Below are 23373 nucleotides of genomic sequence, written 5' to 3'. Positions count from 1 at the left end.
CGTCCCAGCACATAATGGCTGCTTGCTCCTCTCCCAGCCCACCAGCTGGGCAGGCAGAGCCGGCACAGTGGGAGCTGGGACGGCGGTGCTTGGGGAACCCTTGCTGGGTGCAAGGGTGCAGGTGCTGCCAGCCCAGCTTCCCTCACCCTCTGCCTGTGCTCCCCGGGTCCTTAGCTGACCAGGAACCTTAGCTGTGCAGGTCCTTCCAGCTAGACCAGGGCAGCCAGAGAGGGTGGCAAGTCTCCCAGAAAAGAGGAGGGAGCTTGGGTGCTTCTGCCCCGAGACTCAAGGAAGGAAATATGCCAAAATGTGCACATCTCCTGCTCCCAGCCACTCTCCATGCCAGATCTCTGACTTGCCTTGGCATTTATACAACCCTACAGTACTGGATGGCCCCAAGGGCTCCAGCAGAGCAGGGAGCAGGGCTGTCGGGCCCTGCCACAGGCATCCTCTGTTGCTGCCACCTGCCCATGGCCAAAGGACACGGGCAACAGCACCTCAGCCCCACTGCTGTCCATGCAGCTCTTCCCAGCAGGCTCAAAGCGCTGCCTCCTTGCCTCCACAGGCTTTGACTCTGCCATGAGGAAATCACCCCATGAGGCCGCAGAGACCTTCCGCTGGCCACCCATGGGCTCCCACCCCACTCCCTCATGCTGAGCACATGAGCTTTGCTGGAACCGGCCCTAACATTGTCCTGCTTCCAGCTCCGAGACGGCAGCCACAGGGCAAGTGGGAGGTCAAGGCTCTCCCCGCTGCGTGCTGTGGCAGGACCAGCCCCACCAAATGCCAAGGGACAAGAGAGCCAGGCTTGTGCCTGTCTGCGCTGTAGCAGGAGAGGCATGGAAAGATTAAGGGGAGAGGACAGACAGCAAAAATGTGGAGCTTGCTTGAGCATTAGAAATATCAATTCTGCCCTGGCTGGCAGATGGTACAGCAGCAGGAGGAAGAGCAAAGCGCAGAGGAGAAAGGAGAAGGACTCTGTTCATCTCCTTCAGATGGAGGCAGAGCCTGGTACAAGGCAAAGCAGCCCTAAGATGTCCCTTTGCAGACTAGAAAGACTCCTCCAAGAAAGACACGGGCCATGCTGGGGAGGGACAGACAGCCGGGGTATCCCACACCACCCACCCAAAAGGGTCTGGGAAAGCCAAGACGGTGCCCAGGGCTGCAGCAACCCCTCCACGCCCCAGCCCTCAGCTGACCTGCTGCCTCAGCACCCCACCTGTGGTGTGGGGCAGGATGCTGGACCCAGCACTGCCACACAGTGAGCAGGGTAACAGCAGCTCTGTCTGGGCCCCTCAGCTGCAGTCCTGTGGCCCAGAGGGGGATTTCCGCCCTGTTTGGGGAGCTCTGCCCTACGCCAGGGTAACACGACCGAGGGGAGCACGCAGAGATGCTCCTGCTGCAGCCACTCTGTACTGCTCGTTTCCCCACGCCCAGGCATCCACCCTGGCGCTGCTGGGCTCCAGCTTGACCCTGGCCACAAAGGGTTTGTGTGAACACGGCCAGGGGCACAGCGCTGCCATCGCAGCCGCCTCCAGCACCCCATGGCTGGGAGCTCCCACACTGACCTGCAGCCCAGCCGGCTTACACAGGTCCATGGCTCATCACTGGCAGCCTGTGGGCTGCTGGAGGAGCCCTGCACCGCCCCAGAGAGCTGCTGAGGAACATGGCCAGGATCCAGGGGGGAAAGCTGCAAGTCTAGGCCATGGGGAGAGCAGGCCTGAGGCCTCGGCACTCCCATCTTGCCCTGCCGGGTCAGTCCCGACCCTGGGAGCAGCCAAGGCCAGGCCTGCCCAAGCCTGCTGGCAGGAGCCCAGAGCAGCCACTCAGCAGAGAGTCTTGCTGCCGTCAGACACCAGCCTTAATAGTTCAGCTGAAGCAGGACAAATTGAGGTGGAACTCCAGGACTAAGAGGAGAGCAGGGTGGCAGCATGGACATATGCCAAAGGCAACCCATTCCCACCTGCTGTTTTGAAAATCTCACTTGGAGAGATCACTGCCAGGAGCCCAGCTGGGATAAGGCCCCAGGCAGCAGCTGAAGCAGCACTGGCAGCACCTTCCGTGGGTGTGCGGCAGCCCTCTGGGCGAGGCAGGGAGCATCAGGCCAGGTCTTATTGGCTTAACAACAGAGCCGACTAATACCCACACCAAAGCCTTGTGAAGAGGGGAGTAGAGAGGGACACTAGAACACTATGAAAACAACTAGTGATCACTATTAATATCTGGCAGCTTCGCTAGTAACCAGAGAGAGGGAACGAGCTGCAGGATCCAACACACAGACCAGCAGGAAGGAGCTGCCAGCACCCACCAGGAACTAGTGCTGAACCAGTGAGCAGAGGAGGCAAGGCAGCGAGGCCCAAACTGCAGTGACACTGGCTGGTCCCTGCCACGCTGCCGAGATCCCTACCTCACTGCCCAGCAGATCAGCTCGGCTGGCAGGTGTCAGGCTGGGCACCTCTACACTCCAAGGCACTGATGGAGAGCAGCAATGTGGGCAGAAAACAATGACCTGGCACCTACAAAGTGCTTGGCTGGCAGAGCCAAAATAATAGACTAGCCTCATGGACAGGAGCTACAGAGACAGGAGCCAAAGGTGGGCGTGGGCAATGGGTAGGTCATGCCTTCAGGGACACGTCCAGCTCCATGACATCATGTTCCAGAGGCCTTAGTCTCCAAGCAGGAGGGGGACAGCTGGACCTGCATGCCTCTTGCCCACCCCTTTGTGCACTCACAGTTCCTGCAAAGCCAGCCTGCACCCTCCCAGACAGGCACACTGCCACCCCACCCTTGTGCTGGGACCCCCCACTTCCTCGAACCTCGGCATTCACACCCTTGGGACACTCCGTGGGAGGCAGGAGGCCCCGTCACCCCAGTCCCACATCCAGCCCTACCTCTGCCTGCCACGCAAGAGTAGAGGCAGAGAGCGCAGAGGTTCGCCCAGCTCCCAGCACGGCTATTGTCTCGCCGTCATCATCCACCACCTTGAAATCCAGGTCCTCGTTGTACTTCCTCCTCTTCACTTGCCGTCCTGAGCGGCGTTTCTGTGTATGGGATGAAAAAGGCAGCCATGGGAGAGATGGGCAGATCAAGTACCTCCTCCTTGCTTGAGGAGAGGAGAGAAAGCCGCAGGGCTGCCTGATCTCCAGCACACCCCCTTGCCCCAGTGGGATGGAGGTGGTAGGAAGAACAGGTAGTCCTTGGAGGTAAACCCATCACCGCAGTGCCGAGGTCTCAGTCAAAGCCTGACCCACACAGCCCCATCAGCCCCCAAGACCTGAAGCAGAGGAGCACTGCGGAGACATGCACAGCTCCCCAGCCCTGCAGGGCCAACCTGCCTCCCTGCGCTGTGCTGTGCTGGGAAAGGGGAGCTGCCAGGAGCCATGGAGGAGAGGGAAACTCAAGGCTGAAGGATGTGCAGCACCCAGGGCAGCAGCATGCACCCAACCCAGGACCGACCAGCTGACTTTCAGCAGTTTGGCTGGTAGACCCCGGCCCCAGAGAAGAGCGGTGGCTCCCCTCCAGGGCCAGGGCTTACCAGCCACACTGCTGAAAGTGCTCTCTGATCACTGTGCCCCGGGGCCCAGCTCTTCTCCCACTCAGAGGCAGCCGGGATTTCCCCCACCAGCAGCCAGCGAGGGTTTCGGACATACCTGGCTGTCAGCCGACTCCGCAGACTCCTCTGGGCTCTGCACTGATGCGCTCAGGAGATCCTGGTCCAAATCCAAACTGTCCACTGGTATCTCATTTTTCCTCTTCCCTTTCTTCTTCTTCTCCACAGGGGTGTCCTTGCTGCCAAGACAGACTGACAGTTAGATCTTGTCCTAGGGATCCCGGGGTAGAGCCAGCAGGCACCCACACAGGTCTCTGCTCCCACTGGATCACCCAAAGGCATCTCAAGGCTCCTGGGGCCTCCCCCAGCATTGGGGAGCCCCAGCTGGTGATGCTCATTAATCACCATCAAGCGTTTCTCCATCCAATTCCAGTACGCTGGGATGAAAAGGTCTACCTGCCCTGGCCTGGTGTGGGGCAGAAGGGGGCTGGGGGCTCCCACCAGCCAGGGGAACAGCCCCACAAGGGCTGTAGGAGATGGGGTTCAGCTTGTGGCCAGCCCTCACTGCTCCTTCAGCATGGGGAGCCCAGATGCGTGAGGTCAGGACGCTCTGCATAGTGGCTCAGGAGTGGCAATGAGCTGGGAGGAACCAGGCCAGCCTCTCCCCTCCAGGCAGGGTGACCCCTTCCTTGGACCATGAAGTCTCCATGGTGAAGGCAGGTCCTGAACCAGAGCGCGGCAGTCTTTGCCCCAGCTGGGAGACCAAGACAGGGACCTATGTCCAGCGCAGGACCAAGGAAGATCTCCCCACCGCCAACTCCAGCAGGCCAGGGCAACGAGGTGCCTGCTCTGAGCGGAGCACTCACAAACACATCCTGTGCTGACAAAAGTCAGGAATACAGTTCAGCAGCTCCAGAGGCAACCCTTGTCCTGGCACTCCGGAGACAAACTTTCTAGCCCACTCTGAGAAGGACCAGCCATCCTGCCAGCCACCTCCTGCATGTGCCGCAGAGCCCTGCCAGACCCCGGTAAACCTCTACAGCAGCGTTGAGGCAGAAGCTGCTCCAGCTCGTGGTTTGTCTTCCCTGAGCCACAGCACTGAGTCCCCTCCTGAGACGGCAGCTGAGCCGACACTAGCCTGTGCCTTCAGCCGGAGGGAGTTAAGCCCCATGATCGCCACAAACACGGGGAGGATGCAGGTCCCAGACTCCCACCGGTGCAATGGCCCACCATGGCGGTCACCACCGCCTCCAAGGGCCTGCCGGGAGGCTCTGTCACACCAGGCAACTGTCCCCTGTGCTCAAGTCACAGAGGGAATTTGGGCCCTGCTCCCGGTGAATCCCACCACCTGCCTGCAAACACAAAACATGTGAAGACGCAGCCCAGCCCCATGGCACGCTCTCGGGGTCAGGGCCACCCGGCCCCCCATGGCACCCAGCACCCACCACAACCTGCCTGTGCAAGGGAATGTGCCCAGGAAGCACCCAGGTAAGAAACAACTGCTCGCAACGTGCCCGTCCATCCTTACTCTCTGCAAGGAACACTGTTAAGGGAATATTTCAAAGAGCTAGTGCCTGTCCCTGGGCTGAGCAACGTCCCCTTCCTCACTCACAGCCCCGCCACCCGTCCCCTCCCCATCCCAGACCTGCACAGCGGCAGAGGAATGGTTAGTTTCAAAGCTGTGTCAAGGTTTTACCCCTGTTTCATGAGAAAAATGACTGCTTGCCTGGGACTGACAAAACCCAAGCAGCTAAAAATCTGCTGTTCAGACCAAAAATGCCCTGGCCATGCACCCGCGCTTCAATTAGAGGCCCTGAAAATGCACTGCGAGCGCTGCTTCCACCCGAGCAATAACTCCCAAGATATTGATTTGTAAGTCACAATTAACAACTGCTTCATTCATGAACCAGTAGTTGGCTATGATTAGAAATAATTTAGAAGAAATTATGCCACCATTATCTGCCACTTAGAGGACTCCCAGCAATCATTTCATTCGCACGGAGTGCTTACCCTGCCTGCCGCTCGTCTCGCCCTCCCTGCGCTGCCAGGGGCCGCCAGCCCACCTCTCCGTCTCTGTCCCAGGCAGTGGGCACAGGGGGACACACAGCCCTGTTCCCTGCAGAGCTTCCAGCTTGACACCCACGGGTGCCCCCACCCAGCGGCCATTCCTCTTGTGTGTGGGTTTGCTGGTGGCTGACCCAGATGCCGAGGCAACAATCTAAGAGGCTCTAAGAGGGGCTGCAGAGGGGTGGAAGCTGCAAGGAGGACCCATGGGCTAAACTTTCCAAGCAGCAGGGGTGGACCTAGGTCCCCCTGGAAGGTGCAGGTGAGTGGGAGGAAGCACCACGGGCTCAGGCTCCACTGGGACAGGGCATCAGGAAAGCACAGAGCTTTGTGGCACTCCCAGACTCCTATACGGTTTCTTCTGGCTGCATGATGTGTTACGGAGTTATATTAATTGGTCTTTTTTGCATGAAGTGACTTCTTCACCAGGGCTCTGCACACTGGCCCCCAGAACAGCAAGCGGATCCCCCCTCAGCCCCCCTCCTGATACCCCCAGACCGTGCTGTGCCTTTGCAAGGGGGACCAGGGTCTCCAGCTCTGCAGCTGGGGTTACCCTGCCACAATCCCCATGTCTAGCCCAGTGACCTGCCCACCAGCTACCCATGGCAGGTTACACTGTCATGGGCTGCTCTTAGTGCCCTGCGAATGCACTGCTGACAGCCAAGGGACCTGCCAGGGTGGCAACAAGCTCCTGGACAAGAGTTATGAGTGTGTCCAGGAGCCCAAGCCTCCACAGTCTGCTCTTCCCCAGGTTTCCCCTGCTTTGGTCTGGTCCCAAAGGTCCCACCGCAGGGGTGGACCTCTGTGAACTGCCCATATGGCAGTTTCTTACTGGTGGAGCAGAGGTGTCATTAGGAGAAGCTGCTAGCTGCATCCCTCATCCTAGGATCCTCCTCGGTGCCCAGTGCTGCCTTTACCTGGGCTTCCTCCTTCCCTTCCTCGCCTACAGCCCCTCTCCTTCCCTCTCCACCTCCAGCCCCTCCACTGCAGCCCTCCTCGGGGCCTTGAGGAGCCCTTCCCTCACCCTTCTGGCACTGTCCGCTTGATCTGTCCATCCCCATCTGCTCACCAGCTCGCGACAATGCGGGGGCTTGGCTTCCCCATCGAGGAAGACCAGAAGTGACAGCGCTGCACAGCTCAGGGACCCGCTGGGGACACGGCGCCCAGCTCTCTCCCCGCCAGCCTGGCGTGGGAGCTTTGCTGCCCCACACCCTCTTCTGTTCACCACCAGCCCACACCACTAACGCCCATGGCACTAACGGCTGCCCTGGCGCCGGCTCCATGGCCCTGGCCTCTCCAGGATCCGGCCGTCAGCGAGCTCTGAAGGAGCAGGGCTGTGGAAGACCCGGGGCTCGGTCCTTGCCCTCCACACGTGTCCTGTGGGCAACCATGGCGGGAGGGAGGTGGGCAGACCCCACAGGCACTGGGATGCCCATTCTGGTGACCATTTCCAGGAAAGTGCCCTAGAGAAGCTCTATCAAACTGGTGTTTTCTAACACAGAAAGGTTTTGCTGAAATACTCCCAGCTGGCTCGTGTACTAATCCTGTTTACAGTAGAAATATATTAATCCTATGGATTATTTACAGTACATGAGGAGGGCCCAGCTCCAATTGATAGGCCTGCTTTGTACAGGACTCTTCAAAAACACTTATTCTTGCCAGTCCATGACAGTAAACCAAATGACGCTGGTGCTGTTGAGACCTGCTCTGCTATCTGCACACATTCCCAATTAAAAAGAAATCAGAGCTAAGAAATCAGAGCTTCTGGCCAATCAGCCTGTTAATTAAAAGCATGAGGAATTACCGGAGGTGGTGGCGTTGGGCTGTGCGGTACAAGGGAGTCCTCAGGCCTCCCCCCACTGCCGGCCTTGGCTGCCGGCACAGCTCCACAGCTGCAAGGGAGGGACGGGTCCTGCTGCCCAGGAGAGGAAGAGGAGATGGTATGTGCTCCACCATCCTCACACACCTGAGCCGAGGGAAAGCAGGCTGCCAGCCCCCGGGGTGTGGGGACAGACAGCCAGACAGCCCAGGGTCAGGCTCATCTCACTCACATACCCTCTGCCTGGGCCCCAAAACAGGTATGGCAGGCCCCCTGCCACACAGCACCTCGCTGTCCTGGTGAGACACCTCCCTAAGGTCCCTCTTCCCCCAGGACACTCGGCACAAAGGCCAGGCCAAGGAGAGGCCAAGACTCTTTGGTCCTCTTCTGGACCTGTGGTCTCACAGGGCCTCATCCCCAGAAGGGCACCTGCCTGTCCTGCCTCTGCGTGGCCAGAGAGCTCATCCTGGCGTCCCGACCGGCATGGCCAGCCTTCATCACAAGGAGCCCGTGCACCTTGCAACATGGTGGTCCAGCACGGCTCTCTCGGCCGAAGCTCCTGTGAGCCCACAGCCTCATCCACACCAGGCACAGAGACAAGGTCATACCACCACCCACCTGCTCTTCTTGGGTCTTGCTCTGGGGGCAGGCTCAGAGCCGCTCTTCTTGTCTTTAGGCTCCTTGGGGGCTTTGGGTTCCCGAGGCTTCCGGGGCTTCTTGGCCACCTCCCTCTGCTTGGGCTCCTTCGGCTTCTTGGGCTCCTTAGCCTTTTTAGGCTCTTTTGGTTCTTTAGGCTCTCTCCTCCTCTTTGGTTTTACCTCCACAGCTGCTTTTTCTCCCCCTTCCTGCTCTCCCAGATCCTTTTTCTTCCGTTTCTTCTTCACCCCCATGCCCCCGCCCCCACTGTCCTGCATCCCATTCTGGGTGCTCGTCCGCTTCTGGGGAGCCCCGTCAGGCTCCTCCTCCGGGCACTGGCACTGGCTGCCTGTGTCCGTGGCCGTCACCGTCACCTGGTGGGGCACCTCGTCCTGATCCTCGCTGCTGGCAAAGGGGTCCTGTGCCTTGCACTCCCAGGCATCCGACATTGGGGAGCGGCTCAGTGCTTTTAAGCTTGGCGGCTGCAGAGAGAACAGAAAGGTGGCGTGTGAAGCAAATGCCACATACAGAAATAGCAGGTGCTCTAGGGGGAACTGCAGCCCCAGCGAGGCTCTCATCACCCGGGTGCAGCACAAGCAACGTCCCTCGACATACAGGGGACTACGGCTAATGGCCACCACACGCAGACGCAGCTCAAAGGGGAGGACCCCCCTTCCCTGCCCGACAGAGGCTGACAGGTTAGAGAGGCCTTTTGGTTCCCCACCAGCCCACGTAGGTCCAGAGTGGAGGCAGCCGGCCCCTTTGCTGTGCCCCCAAGCACAGTCCTGCCTTTGATCACACAGTCTACACCCCACTCTGCTGAGACCCAGAGCGACCCACGTGCCAAGGCCACCTCCTGCCTGTCGCCCAGAGCCAGGGATTGTCCTGGCAGAGCAGGGAGAGGGAATTAAGGATGCCTTGCAGCCTCTGGCAACAAGAAGTAGGCCCACAGGTCTGTTCAGGGCAGAGCTCGGGGCAGAAGAGGGGGGTTAGACTGGCACCTTTCCCGGGAGCTGCTGGGCGCTGGGGCTCCCTCCAGCCCAGGAGAGCGGAGCCGCTCTTCCTGCTCCGGCTCTTCCTTCACGTCCTGAGAACTTTCCAGCACTGAGCACTGAAAGGAATTCAGCTGCCTCCCTGGCATGCTCCGTTGCTGCAGGCCCAACCAGAAAACAGCATGAAAAGGGCCAGCTCTGCTCAAGCAGCAGCAGGAGTGTCTGCGATAAGGAGCCCAAGCTTGTGAGCAGCGACCCCTGCTCCTCGAGAGCAGCCCGGGCTGGTGGGGCTGGCAGGGGACAGCCTGAGGAAGAGAGATGTGGGTGACGATTTGTAATGGGGACCAGAAACATCCCCTGCAGCACCTGCCAGAGGGGGAGAGAGCAAGGGATGCACAAAGGGCTGGGCAGAAGCATAGCTGTGTGCAGCAAGGATGGGGAAAGTAACACGTTGGGCTCCGCTTCAGCAGCTCTGCCAGGTAGTTCCCATCCCCAGCGCCCTGGCACAGGCAGCGCCTGGCCCTGCCTGCACACTCAGCCAGCCCACTGCACCCTCTCCTCTCTGCCTGTGATCAGGTGGCCACCAGAGAGCAGCTGGGGCCACAGCCAGCACGGATCCCTCATGGTACTGCTGAGAGCCTGCCGCTGCTGGGCACCCAGGCAGGTCTCTGCCCACTGCCCCGGCAGCACGGGCAGTCCGAGCTGCTCCTCCGGCCCCACGGCGGGAGAGCAAACCCCACAGCCTTTGGAGGAGATGGCAAACCTTTCACCCACAACCACCTGATTAACTCCTCCTTTTAATGCACGGCTCAGCCGTGACCAGAGGAAAGCTGTGGCCATCCCTGGCTTGGCTCACCGCCACGGGGCTGGCAGATCAGCACCAGACCAAGCCCAGCGGCGCGACCGGGTCCAGAAAGCAGGTCCTGCAGACAGGTGTTTGGTGGCTGTCCCATGAGACAAGCTGCGGGGCTGAGCCTCTGCCAAGCCTGTCCTGCCAGCCTGGAGGTGCCACCCCCTCAGAGGGAAGCTGTGGGGCAGCTGGTGAGTAGCCTGGAAGGTGCTGGGCAGCGGCGCGCCTGCGGGGACGGTGGCGATGCTCGCCCCGGCACCTTGTGCCCACAGCTACCCCGGGCCAGGGGTGCTGGTTCCTTCACGAGCCACTTCCCTGGTACTGAGGTGCCAGTGCTTCTGACAGCAATGCCCTGGCCTTGTGGATCCCCAGCGCCATCCGGCTCTTCAGATACCCCAGAGCTGTGGGAGAGAATGTAAATATTTACATCCTATGGGCTGAGGACTGGAGCCCATTTGGGGTGGTCTAGGCACAGGGCACCCTGTACGCTCAGATTTCGGATTTGGATTAGATGGAAGCATTAAATGAACAGGCTGCAAAGGGGAAAAGAACCCCACTGCCCCTGCGGCCACCCGCGAGTGGGGCTGCTGGCACGTCTGGCATCAGCCGGGCGGGCTGCACCAGCATCTCTGCCTGCACGTGGCCACCTCCAGTGTTCTGCCCTGGCCCCTGCTGCCGGTCTGCTCCAGCGACCTGGGACGGGGGAGAGCAGCCGTCCCACCACACGGACAAGCCATCAAAGTGCACGCAAGCAATTAAGGGGAACCTATTCTGGGCAGGGAGAAAATCAGCACTATAGATGCTGCCTCTGAGCCCACAGGCTGAGCAACAAGATCAGTCCCAGCCTTTGCATTCCTCAGATCTTGCAAGCTGGGGATCAGCTGGAACAATTTACTGGATTAGCTACAAAGCTCACAGACCCCCAAGAGCCTGGATCTCCTTTTGCTTCTGTGCTGAACAGCAGCCAAGTGCAGATACCAGACAGAAAGCAAATCTTCAGCATCCTTGCACAGCAGGAGGGTGAACTACTCCTTCCCAGCCACAGCTTGTAGCCCTGAGTCTCGCAAAGGGCTGCCCACTTCCAGGCAGACCACCCAACAAGCAACAGGTCTGGATACTGCAATTCCGGTGCCGTCCAAGAGCAGACGATGTCACCTGCCTTGCCGGAGAGGGGTTCCTTGGCTCACCCACAGGACTGGACCAGGACTGGGCTGGGAGTGGTGCTGAGTGCCTGGAGCAGCTCCGTCCCCGACAGCCTGTGCCTGGGGGAGCTGAGCCACAATGGCCAGGCACGGAGATGTGGGTCCCTCTCATTGTGTGCATCAGCAATTCCCAGCAAACCAGCATGGATTAGGGAGTGCCGAAACCAGCTCATTATTTCCACCACCGCACACCAGCCAAGTGGTCCAAAGCTTCCCCAGTACCCCACCTGCTGTCTGCACCTGCAGCTCCAACCCAGGCTATGGAGCCCAGGCAGGTCCAGGCAGATCCCGCTCGCCACTGGCACATCCACCGCCCAGCAGGAGCCTCAGGCCCCACCGCAAGAGACAGGCTGATAAAGCTGTCAGGAGAGCAGGCCTCAAACCATGACCTACTTTGTGGGGTCTGCCTCGTGCTTGCATTGTGCTGCTCAGGCAAATCGGAAATGGCATTTCGGTGATTACCGACGAAGACATCCCAGCCTGCCACAAACCCTGCTGCAATAGAAAGTTGAATGCTTTACAGAAACAACCATGAGCTGTTAGAAGGTTTGTGAAAATGCAAGCAATCCTTCTGCTTCTCCTGCATCACCTCTTGGCTGCCAACAGCTCCTCCAGCCTCTAGGCAAGCCCATCATGGTGGGAACACAGACATGTCCACCTCAGCACACCTCCCAGGCAGCGCTGCAGACCCCCAGATTCAGCAGTGCCAGCTCTTTGCCATGGGATGCCCTGTGGGCATCAGACGTCACAGCCTGCTGTGTCCAGGAAGCAGTGTTGGTACCAGTTAGCAGCACTAACCAGCAGCCAGAAGCTTCTGGTGCAGGCCCTGCCTTGAAAGGGCCATCAAACACTAGCCTGAGGGACCGAGCAGCTCATGGTCAGGGCTTGCACAGGCAGCAGAAGCACAGATGGGCAGGGAAACCAGGCTCCTCCACACCGACAAGGGCCAGCCCCAGAAACCCTTCTGGACCCAAGGCTGCTTGGTTTGTCTTGAGGGGAAAAGTCTGCATGTCGTGCTCCTACAAGTCCATAGCAAGCTCCTGCCATCCACATAGGACTGTGCTGCTCAGTACAAATCTGCAGTCAGAGCTCGGCACACTGCTGCGAGCCAGGGAATAGGCTTCTCCTACTTCCCCTTGATGAGGTTCAGTTTATCCTGGCTTCTCGTCAACAGGAAAAGCCTGAGAAAGCAGTGCCAGCGTTATCTGTGCTCCTGCATGGCTTCAAAGCACACTCGCAGCTTGCCTGCGGCAGCCAGGCCAGTCCTTTGCGGCAGGCAGGAGCACGCTGTCCCTGTGCAGCCGGTGCCAGAGCATCAGCTGCTGCCCCTGTGCCGCAGGGAACCACCACCTCTGCTTCCAAGCAGAGAGGAGCTTAAGGGCCCGTGTCACACCGATGGGGACACAGCACGGCAGGGAGCTCTGCTGCAGCAGCAACCTCCAGGCTGAGTGGCCTGAGACACACATCTCCATGAGCCATCAGGCTGCCCACGGCTTTGCCTGGGCTACTGGCCACTGTGTCTGCAGCAACAGCTGGCAGTGACACACTACCACGTTCAGATTCCCTTCACAGGGGAGAAACACATCTAGCTTCAGGAGCCTAAATGTGGCAAATCGTAGCCCCAGGATGCTTGCTGCAGCAGGCACACAAGGCAGGCTCCCCGTGGCTGCTCTGGACCAGCCAAGGGCTGCTCTAGGCCAGTGCTCTGACCCCAAGGGGGACAGGAGTGGGTCAGGGCAGGCAGCGTGCTCTACCTCCCCGTCTGCCCAGGCTGACTGCGGCTCAGGAGCTCCAGCGGCAGGACTGCATCCAGATCATGGTAGCTAACAGCTGCATGAACCCACCTGTAACCACGGGCACCAAAGCACCCGGTGGCATTCAGTACTACAAACTGATAAGGTGTGGGAAAAACCCACTGATTTTGTTTAAATCGTGCTGCTCTCCGAAGTGGCTTCTAGTTCTCAAGGTGTGAGAGTACAAAGGAGGATTTCCTTGTCACCCGCTCTGTCCCATTCACTGTTTTGCCATTCTCCATCACATCCTTCCCCTGCAGAGCTCTCTTGGCCCAGCTAAGGTCAGGTGACGAGTCACCCTCTCCTTGCAGGCGGGCTGGGCCAGCTCTCAGACCATCTGCCTCATCTTTCTCTGCACCTCTTCTAACCCTATCAGCTTTGGGGTGGCACTAGGAGAGCACGCCGTTATCAGAGAGGTAGCACATAGCAGCAGGAGGGTTTCTGCTCTGTGCCTTCTCCCTTTCCGAACCGCTGAACGCGTCTCTGGGACAACCTGCAGGCAGGTGCGAAACTCTCTGCCAGTGTTTTACAGTCTCCTCCAGGAGCGCTAAAGTAAAGATACGCACATGGCTGGTTCCCCCGTATGCATTACTTGGCATATTTTGAGACTTTTCTTCAACTCTTCAGACTCCGTTTCCATTTCAACATCTCAGATGATTGCAGGAATCAGCTGGCACCTTCTCCCCTGCTCTGTGCCATGAAAGCAGAGACATTTTTCCTGTACTTTGCTTCCTATTGTTTAATCAGTCACTAATTTGCAGAAAGACCTGTTATAAGGACAATGCTTAACTTCTTTAAAAGCATTCAGTGAGAAACTTTCTCCACAGTTGTTTGGGAGCCCATGAGCACTGTACCAGGCCAGAGCAATGATCCAGACCCAGACCAGCCCAGACCCCTGTGATCTGGCTATCTTTAAAATCCGTGGCAGATTGCAAGGACTAACTTTGCTTTACAAAAGCCATGCTGACTATTCACCAGTGTAGTATTTTCATAGATAAAGTGTTTATTATAGTTCCTAACGATTTACCCAATACCCAAGTAAACCTATTGGCCTTTAATTTCACATTTGCTACACCTCCCCTTCCATGGACATGGCCCTGATGGGCGATGGCCCGTAACACTATTTGTGATTCCCAACATCTCATCAGGCTCCTTTACAGTTCTAGAGTAAATACCATCAAAGCCTGGTGGCTTGTGTTGCTTTGCTCAAAAATGTCCTTATCAAACCCTTTAATTTAAGGGCAACTCTCCGATGCATCTGGCATCGGGGATGGCTCTGGGTTGGGAGTCTTACTGACCGAGCTGTTCTGCCAACACCCTGTTTCCATGAGCACTCACTTGACACCTCCATCGCTTATTTACCCTGTGACTCGTCTTAAAGGCTTTTTAGTCTTGAGATATTTGGAAAAAAATTTATTATTAGACTCCGTGTCTTTAGCAAGTGGTTCCTAAAAATCTTTTTAGTCCTGCCTTGTTACAGGTTTACTTTTAAATTCCTAGAATATGTGTCCTTTTTCTTACTACAACTTTTTTTAACTAAAGAAAAATATCATTTTACATTGAACAGCCTCTTCTACATGTCTTCTTACATGCCTGTCTAACCATGCAGGTTTGTTGTTTCTGGGGTATTTGGGGGGGGGGATGGTGGGGTGGTGGTGAGTAAAGGCAACGACTTCCAGGTTTTGGTAGGTGATGCCCACCTCTGAACCTCTGGCACCATACCCAAGCAGCCTCCATACGCCCCGTAGGCTTTTTATCCTTAGAGCTGTGCCTTTGCATTGTCTCTCAACTGGCATTTTTTTGGTGATGATTGTAACGATTTTACATTTTCAGAATACACTTTTATGTAACTTTTGCACATTTTTTTATTCCCAGAGGAATCTTCTATAAATTACATTTCATACAGGAAAGCAAGTCCCTCAGCAGCAGCTGGAGCACAAAGTCTTGTCCCATGCGTTTAACTACTGCCAAAGAGAAGGTCAGGGGAAAAAAAGATGTTTAAAACCTCCCCAGAGAGCCGCGAAGGCTAACAGACAGCACTTATTGCATGACCCCACTAGAGGGCAAAGCCAAGGTTAGGGTGGGCCTTAATGGTGTGTTTCCTTAACTTAAAATTGTTTCATTTCATTCATAGTCCCAATTTGACTCGATTTCCCAGTTTTTATTCAGGACTTAGGGGAAAACACCACTAGGAGATGGGAGGCAAAGTGGCTCCTGCCCCTGGTCCTTGAAGGGCTCCCTTCCCTCTCCCACACTGCTGAGCCTGCAAGAGGCACCAGCCGCCCCGGCCCGTGAGGGTCACGCAGCACCCCTGACCCTCTCCAAGCCCTCCAGCAAAGAGTGGAGCTGGGTTCACAGGAACCTGAAGGAACAGTTTAAAAACTCCACTTGGCACATGTGTGGGGAGCTTAGGAGCAGTGAAGTTCAGCAGCATTTTCCCCACGACTGCCCAGGGCATGCACCATCCCGGGGCCAGCGGGACTGCCTGCCGTCTGAGCTGGGTCCGAACCCCTCACCCTCACCCTGCTTATGCCAGGTACCTGCAAAGGCAACAGTGGAGACGAGGAACGAGGGGGAACAGCAACTGCAAAGAGAAGGTGTGGAGGGGAAGAGGGAGGAAACTGGGGACAGGGAAAGGGCAGCTAGGACAGGGGGCCAGGATGACACTAGGATGTTATGGGATGCGAGTCCTAAGGAGCAAGTGAGAATGGAGAACAGCAGGCAGCTTTGAGTGAAGACAAGAGAAAACTGGGCCCAAGCACCTGGGACAGGTGCAGCAGAAGAGGTCAGGCTTGGCTGGATGGGGCAGAAGATCCTGCACCTTGTGCCCAGCCAGGAGGGAACCGTAACACACCCAGAGCCCCGCTCCCTCCACAGCCTGTGAGACCACATCACCTTCCCTGCCTCCAGCGCTCCTGGGCTCCCATCCCATGGCTGGGAAGCCCAGCATCCTCTTCTGCCCCGTAAAGGTGGCACCAATTATACAGCTTACGCGCTTGCCATGCGATACCCAGAAAGGTGGGTGCAGAGAGCGGCTCCTCTGGACCCAAGTGGCAGAAGTCACAGGCCACCACTGCTGGAAGGTCCGATGGGGATGAAGCGGACATTGCATTGGCACTGCTGGGTGTTGGAGCCTCCTCGCCAGCCAGCATCACTCCTGATCCATACACAAACCCTGCAGTACCACACAAGTTTGGGGGTGGGAAGGGGAAAGAAGCAACAGCCTGATGTCCACCCTGCTACCCATCCTGCACCTCAGGGCCCTGCCCTTAGCCCTGCAGGCTTCCCCCCCCCCCCCAAGGGCACAGCGTTCCCAGCCGGGCAAAGCTCTGCCACAGCCTCAGGGTCTGAATGGCAGCTTCATCCTGCGAGGAGGCCACAGCTGAGCCCTTCTCACGGTCATCGCTAAGAGCAAAGCCAGCTCCCCTGGCTACCAGACTCAGATGACATCCACACAACACACTCTTGCTGGGCAGCGTGACCAGAGCCAGCAGCAGTGGCCATGCCACATGCCATCTTGCATGCAAGTGCCAGCACCATTCAACCCCTGTTCACTGCAGGCTGGGCCAGGCCTTCCTGCAGCCCCCCAGGAGAAGCAGGACGCCTCCGCAGAAGCCCTGCATTTGGGTCTAGGGCACGGCTCAAACCCCACAGAGATCTGCCCTATATGTGGAGTGTCCACAGGGACCCTGACTGCAGGGGTCATCAAAGGTTTCCATGCTCTTTAGACAGAGGCCAATGTCCGGGGGCCGCCCAGCACCCCAGCCGCTCAGCTTCCCCCCATGGCACTGACCGAAGCCACCAGCCAGGCTGCCGCCACGCTGGCAGCCCGAGATGGGCACCATCACACAGCTCTGCCTCCCCAGGATGGTCACACTGGCAGCCGCTGGCCCAGTCTATCTGTGCAGTCAGTTGCAGAGCCCCACGACAGGAGCAGAAAAGACAGCTTCTTCCATACACAGCGTTTTAGCAGACTGTTGAGCCACCCTCTCCAGCAGCTGCAATCCCCACCAGCGGCATGCACAGCATGGGCTGTTGTATTCCAGTCACTGGGTGTCCACACCCCTCGTTTCCAGCTCTTAATGCAATGCAGCAGAAGCTAAAAATACACAAGTGCCACCCTCCGTCATGTCTCCGAGCAGGCTCTGCAGTCGCCATGGGATGTGCGTGACGGAGGTGGGGCCTGGCTCCGTTCCCGAGACACTCCACCAAGACACAGCCCTCAACAACTACAGCCGGGAAGCTCCATCTCATGACCAAGCCAGCATTGGCAGCGAGCACGCGTGTCCCCACCGCCCTGGCGCAGGGCACGGCGGAGGCAGAGGGCAATGCTGCTGCCCTGGGCTGGCCAGGCTGTCCTCCCTGCTTAGTCCTCTCTGGCAGGGTGGGAAGGAAGGCACGGAAAGAGCATGGAAAGAGGAGGGCCTGTGCAACAGCGTGCTGCCACAAGCGGCAACAGGGCCAGGAGCCCTCGGGACCATGGGGGGGGACCAGCAGCAGCGCTCCTGGCTGTGTGTGGAGGAGCAGGACACCCTGGCAGCTCAACGCTCACTCTGCCCTTCATCCTTACCAGAGCGGGTGCCCACAGGCTGCTCGGCAGAGCAAAACTCCTCCGTGCACCCAGCACTGAGGGTCATCACACCCAACAGTCTCATCACAACGAAAAAAGCCCAAGATGGGCCAGGAGCCCATGGACACAGCCTGGGACAGAGCCACAAGTGCCCTCAGGCTGGGGAGCCCCCTTTCCCCTGCACTGGCTCCCACTGCTTTCAGGACTCTGCTCTAGCCCTGGGGAGCTCAGCAGCCCTCAGCAGCATTTGCAGTACGTGAGACATCAAAGCTCACGTTTCAGTAAAACAGACCCAGAAAATTCAGGAAAACCTTCATTTTATGCAGTGAGTGCTTGAAGCAAAGGCAAGCAGAGCTCCCACAGATACTCCTGGGGGCCTGCACACCCTGACGCGTCCCTGCTGTGAGGGCTGACCAGCCATGCGGTGCCCACAGCCCCAGGCTGTTCCCTGCTGCCTCCCCACGCCACCAGCCACTCACCGCTGTGGATTGGGCCATTCCCACTGCCTCCAAGCCCAGGCTGAAAAGTCAGAAGAGCCCTCCAGGAGAAGGCAGGAGCTAAGGGGTCACAGGGCTTCCCATCCCCTCCCTCTCCAAGAGGCAAGCAATGCTGCTCTGCTCTTACAGTCTGTGCAGGATGGGAGCATTTCCATGGCTGTAGAATAAAGAGATTTACAGGCACTGTGGGATAACTGCATTTATTTTAGTTCAATATTTCTCGGGTTATTCAACAAGTCAGAGCTTGGCAGAAATAAGCAGGAGTAGAAGACCCTTCAGTGCCCAGGGAGGAGCAGGACACAGACAGGAGAAGCAGCCCAGGGAACGATGGTGCCGCTGAAGCCCTCAAAGAAAATCCATTGCTTATCATTGCTCCCTGGGGTAGCAAGGCACCCCTGTCCCACCCCCACCAGCAGACAAGGCACCCTGGCATGAAGCCTCCTAAGTCACGAGGGAAGTGACAGGTTTCACGAGTTAGTCACAGCTTGGTGACAAATCCACCAGATTTTCATGCATTACTAAGGAAGATGAGTCGTGCAAACACAGACCCTGCCTGCACTAACAACAGCCCCTCATCTGGTGCATCTGATGGCCGTGCATGCCAAGCCATCCCCATCTGTGCAGGAAGGGTGGCACTGCTGCGGGGTGCACCAAGGGGGCACAGAGAGGAGCTCCTCCCAGGACAGCCTGCTGCGAGACCCCAGCTCTCCAGCCCAGGCTTCGTAATCCACTGGCGGTGGAATGGCAGAACAAGGCACTTGCTCAGGGCAGCCATGGACTTTGGAAAGGAGAGAGCACATCCATAACTCGTTCCCAAAGGAAGCTGACAGCTCTCCTGCCATCCCTCACCAATATGAAGGGTGCCAGTATTTTGCCAGCCTTTGTACCCATAGGCCTGAACCTACACCCTACATGATGACCAAGATGGAGCTTCTGCAGGTGAGAGGCTGGCAGGGAGTCACGTACAGAAACGTATGGCCCTTGAGAGCACTGGGAAGCACACAAGCATCTCATCTTCTCCAGAGAGACTGCCCAATGGACTTCTGAAGGCAACAGCCCTCCTTGGTGCCATGAAGAGTCTGTTTACAAGGTGTGGGAGTTCCTGGGCTCAGACGTCCAGGGGGATGTGGAATGGCACCTCTTGCTAGTTTTGCCTCCAACGCCTCTCAGCAGACTTTGCAGAGCATGGCACGGAGCCACCCACCTTGGGGAGTGGCCACCCCCTTCTCCACATCAATCAGGAACCCAGAGAGTACCCCCAGGAGCCCTGCTTGGCCAGGCTTTCTTCCAAACACTGAACTCACAGCAGCATTTCTGACTGCTGCCAGACCCTTCTGGGGGACACCCCAGCAGAGCCCTTGCAGAGCTGGTGACCCCGGGAACGCTGCAGCCCACTCCATGACGTGCTGCAAGGATCGTCCTACACTGCTGCCAGTTCAGAGAGCTCAGGAGATGAGCAGCTCGACCCCTACCCCTCCTTTCTCACACTGGCATGCCTTTATCTCCCTCCCAGACTTTATCTGCAGGGGCAGTTACACAAAACACTTTGGCAGCTGAGCCTTCTAAAATCTCCAAATTCTGGGGGAGGACGGTTTTGCTCTGCTTAAAACCCACATCATTTCAGCAATCCCATTTCCAGAACAGCCAAACCTGCTGTATTAGTCCAATGGAGTGGTGGGAATTTCTTACCTGGGTTTCACTACCAGAGGAGAGAGATCACTCACCCGTGCCCCAAAGCACCCTGCTCTCCTCCAGGCCTTCCCCCTGCTCCAGCAGGAGTGATCCAGCAGCGCTGGTATGCAAGACCTGCCGTGCTCCCCTCCTCCTCACCTTGAGGCTGGCTCTGCTTCTTCACAGCATCTTTAGGACACACTGATAAACTCACTACTTCCTACAGTATCAGTGCTCTGTACACACACCTTCCTATATCCGCAGCGTTTGGCTTGCTGCAAGCTCATAACAGCACATTCGCCTTTTCCAAACCCTTCCCTCCCTTCCTCCTCCCCATTAACCTGCCATGACGGCACGATCTGCAGCTACCCTGAGCAGCACAAAGATGCTGCTTCAGAGCTGGCTAGAAATGGTACCAGCTCGTGCTCGCCAACAGATTTATCCCTTAGCTCAGTGTTCAATTTAATGGTTTCCCATTAAAAGCAGCACAGACACAAATCAGCTCAGGGTGGACCGGTTTGTTTTATACCTCCAGCCATATTTCAACCCTGGCAGGCAGAGCAAGTCTCCATGCACGTAACAGGTCCTTTCCCCTTATCAGAGCACCAATGGTCAGGTTCTTCCTCTGCACACAGTTAATACACAAAGACCACTGGCTCATAAATCTCCTCTGGGAGCAGCAGGTAGTTATGATCCGATGCGGCAATTCAGAAATGGCAGCTTGGTGGGATGGGATTATTTCTGAGCAAGGGAAGATTCCCTGGCCAAGCTCTCACAGCCCCACAGATGTGATCTTCCCCAACCTCCCCCCAGTGCTAGTCCTGGAGCATCATGTTATTAGCAGTAATCACAATAAACATGCAGTTTTGTAATATATATGTGATGAGATTCAAATAACAACCAATACTAGGGACTTTGAGGGAAAAGAAGGGTTGCTTCTCCACAGGGAACAGAACCAAATCAAGAGCATTTCCATTATTGAAGATAAACCCCACCTTGTTCAATTGCCCACATCAGACTCATCTGCTCTAGGCTGCAGCTTAGGTCAAATTTTGATGTGCTGAGCTGCAGCCCTGTCTGGAAATGCAAGGCACCCCCTGCCCCCTTCCCACCACACATCCACTGCAACAATTCACACACAGGACATGGTCCCCAGGCCTTGCCAGCTGAGTTGGGAGAAGGAGAGAGGGTCACAAACCTGCTTTTCTTTTTTCTGTATTTTCATTATCATCAAATCTGGGATGAATGTTATTTCTGCAAGACACAACACAAAAAAAAAATCACAATAAAGAGACTGGTGAACCTGAGGTACTCCATCCTTCCACATCATCCCTCCAAGAGGCCAAGCCAACCCCAGTGCCGCTCAAAGCAACAAAGCTGCAGGAGTGAAACACTCTCAGGGACAAGCTTGGGGACATCTGCTCTGCTGAGCCATGGCAAGGAGCCCAACCACACACCTCCCTGCAGCTCAGTGCTACCTGAACCCTGCCAGGCAAGGCCAACCTCGCAGTCGCAGTCCCAGCATGAAGTTGCACACCCAGGGCTAGCGGAGATGCAATCCGCCCCCCCCAGAGCCCCAAACCCACCCCAGGCACCCCTGAGAGATGTGTCGGATGCTGCCAACCCTGCAGCAGCAGAGAGAAGCAGTAAACAAACCAGCCTGTGCCAAGCAGTGATGACAGCAGTAAGAGACGTGGAGAGGATGCAGGAGCTTGAGGTGGGCTGCGAGCCCTACTACCAAGGAAGTAGCTGCTAGGGCGACGAGGACGGTGCAAGCAAGGAGGGGGAAGAGCCATGCTGGCAGACCCCATCTCCCCAGCGAGCTGCAGCAGCCCTCGGAGCAGCACTGGGGCAGGGCCAGCGGGCTGGCTGCCTCCTCAGGCCTGTGCCCCCGCAGCGCAGGAGGATGCTGCATGAGTGGCACCCACCTTGCAGCCCACAGGAGGAGCGGGGGCTGCAGGCAGAGGTGATTTGCAAGCCACCCCCCCACACCAGGCCTGGCCGGAGGGGCTGCAGTTGCAAGTCCAGCTCTTAGCAGCACTTTAGTGCCTGAGGCAGAACTGCCTGTCTGACCAGGTCCCCACACTGTCCCCCACCAGAGGAGGGGACCGATGAGGGATCTGTGGTGATGCGGCACCCCAACAGCTCTCTGGGGCGAAGACTGTTCCCCCAGGCTCCCTGCACCATGGCTCAGCACCCCGCACCCAGTGGCTGTGGTCCAGCTCGGCCAGTGGCACCTTTTAGCTGGTCTCTCCTGGATGGCCACAGCTCCCTGCAGGCACTGCCTGAGCAGCTGCACCCAAACGCAGAGACACAACACCCAGGACACCCTCCACGGGCTGCCACGCACCCTCAGGATGGGGCCGGCTGGCGAGCAGACACACACCTGCCCAGGCCTGATTTCTCTGGGCATTGGGTGTAGGTTGGACACCACCAGATGCAGGAGAAAGCCGGGCTCACTGCTTCCCTCCTGCCGGTGCTATGTCAGTAGAAAGGTCAGGAGCAGCCCCACCACGCACGAGGTCAGCATCGCAAACAGCTCTGATCCCAGATGGACGGGGCACTGCTGCAGCTCTCCAGGACGAACATGCTCACTAGCTGTGACAGTCAAGGGGACACGGTGAGGTTACAGCCCTGTGCCTTCCCCACAGCAGCCCCAGCCACAGTACACTCGACAGAGTTGTTGGGGTTTGCCCAGAGCCCCCTGCTCCAGGCAGTAGATGCTTTTTGGGGAGCTGACCATCAGCAGCTGTCTGCTCCTGCAGTGCCAGCAACAGGTGTCAAAGAGCTCAGAAGTATTTGACAAGTGTTTTAGACACAAATCCCACAAACACCTGCCTCTCGTTTCCTTCCCATACCATGCAAACCCCACTCCACAGGCAACAGTGACACAAGAGCCCCCCTTGCCACTGTAGCTGTCAGACTCGCTTGGCAGAAGGGCACAGCTTGCACTGCCGCCAGTCTGCAGGCAAGGCCCAGCGGCCCCCCAGCACCCCCCCATCATGTCTTCCCTCCCCAGCAGGAGCACCGTGCTCGGCCCAGACCTTACCGAAGCCATTTCTCCTCCTGACCCAGCACCTCTCTTCCCACAGGGGAGAGCCCAATGGGTCCTACAGGTGGGCAGTGCTCAGGCCAGCGCAAGGGGGGACCAATTCTGCATGCTGATGCTGGTCCATGGCTCACGCCCACCACACCAAGAAGAGGCAAAGGCTTCTAACTCTGATCCCAGCTACATGTCACGGGCCAGGCCAGCACATCCCACATATAAGTCAAGCCTGGAGGCAGTAAGGCAAGGCACCCAGTGCCACCAGCTGAGTGGGGAGGAGTTTGATGGCATCTGTGGACAGGATGACACAGAACTTCTTTCTCATGACTAAGCCTGGCAGCCCCTCCTGTACTCCTCCAAACGTGCCCCAGAAGGGCCCAGAGGACAAGGGGCTAAGCCAGGCTGGAAGATTTGTGCAGCTGCAGCAGTGGTGCTCTCCAGGAAGGACCGGGGGGAAATTTCAGACTGAGCTGCTGCTCAGAACAATCCTGCCAGGCTCCAGCAGAGAGTAGCCCCATCCCAAGGGTTTGCTCAGAGCCAGAAGCGTTGGAGATCTGGGTTTGGTTCAGCTTTCACAGAGGCCTCTGGGCTGCAGGAGACTCCAAGGTGGTCAGCTTACACCTCCTCACCAGCAGCACACGAGCGTGCTCGCCTTCACCCACCAGCCCCAGCCTGCTCCCAGC

The 23373-nt window shown here is 57.6% G+C and overlaps 1 protein-coding gene across 11 annotated transcripts in view; it reads right to left on the bottom strand.

Annotated features, from left to right (window-relative positions):
- CHD6 (chromodomain helicase DNA binding protein 6) overlaps nt 1-23373 on the bottom strand; it is a 95973-nt gene that overhangs the window by 41695 nt on the left and 30905 nt on the right. For 10 of the 11 annotated variants that reach the window (XM_075517466.1, XM_075517467.1, XM_075517462.1 and 7 more), the window contains 4 exons: nt 20843-20898; nt 8052-8551; nt 3651-3789; nt 2892-3041 (listed from right to left, as the gene is read on the bottom strand). In XM_075517466.1, the coding sequence (XP_075373581.1) occupies nt 2892-3041; nt 3651-3789; nt 8052-8551; nt 20843-20875 (822 nt within the window). In that variant the 5' untranslated portion in view covers nt 20876-20898. Of the gene's footprint in view, nt 1-2891; nt 3042-3650; nt 3790-8051; nt 8552-20842; nt 20899-23373 lie in introns of those variants that run through there. The other variant, XM_075517463.1, reaches the window with a different exon arrangement.

The sequence above is a fragment of the Mycteria americana genome, chromosome 14 (assembly GCF_035582795.1).
Source record: "Mycteria americana isolate JAX WOST 10 ecotype Jacksonville Zoo and Gardens chromosome 14, USCA_MyAme_1.0, whole genome shotgun sequence".
In the NCBI taxonomy this organism is placed as follows: domain Eukaryota; kingdom Metazoa; phylum Chordata; class Aves; order Ciconiiformes; family Ciconiidae; genus Mycteria; species Mycteria americana.
This window is presented reverse-complemented; position numbering and strand designations above follow the sequence as displayed.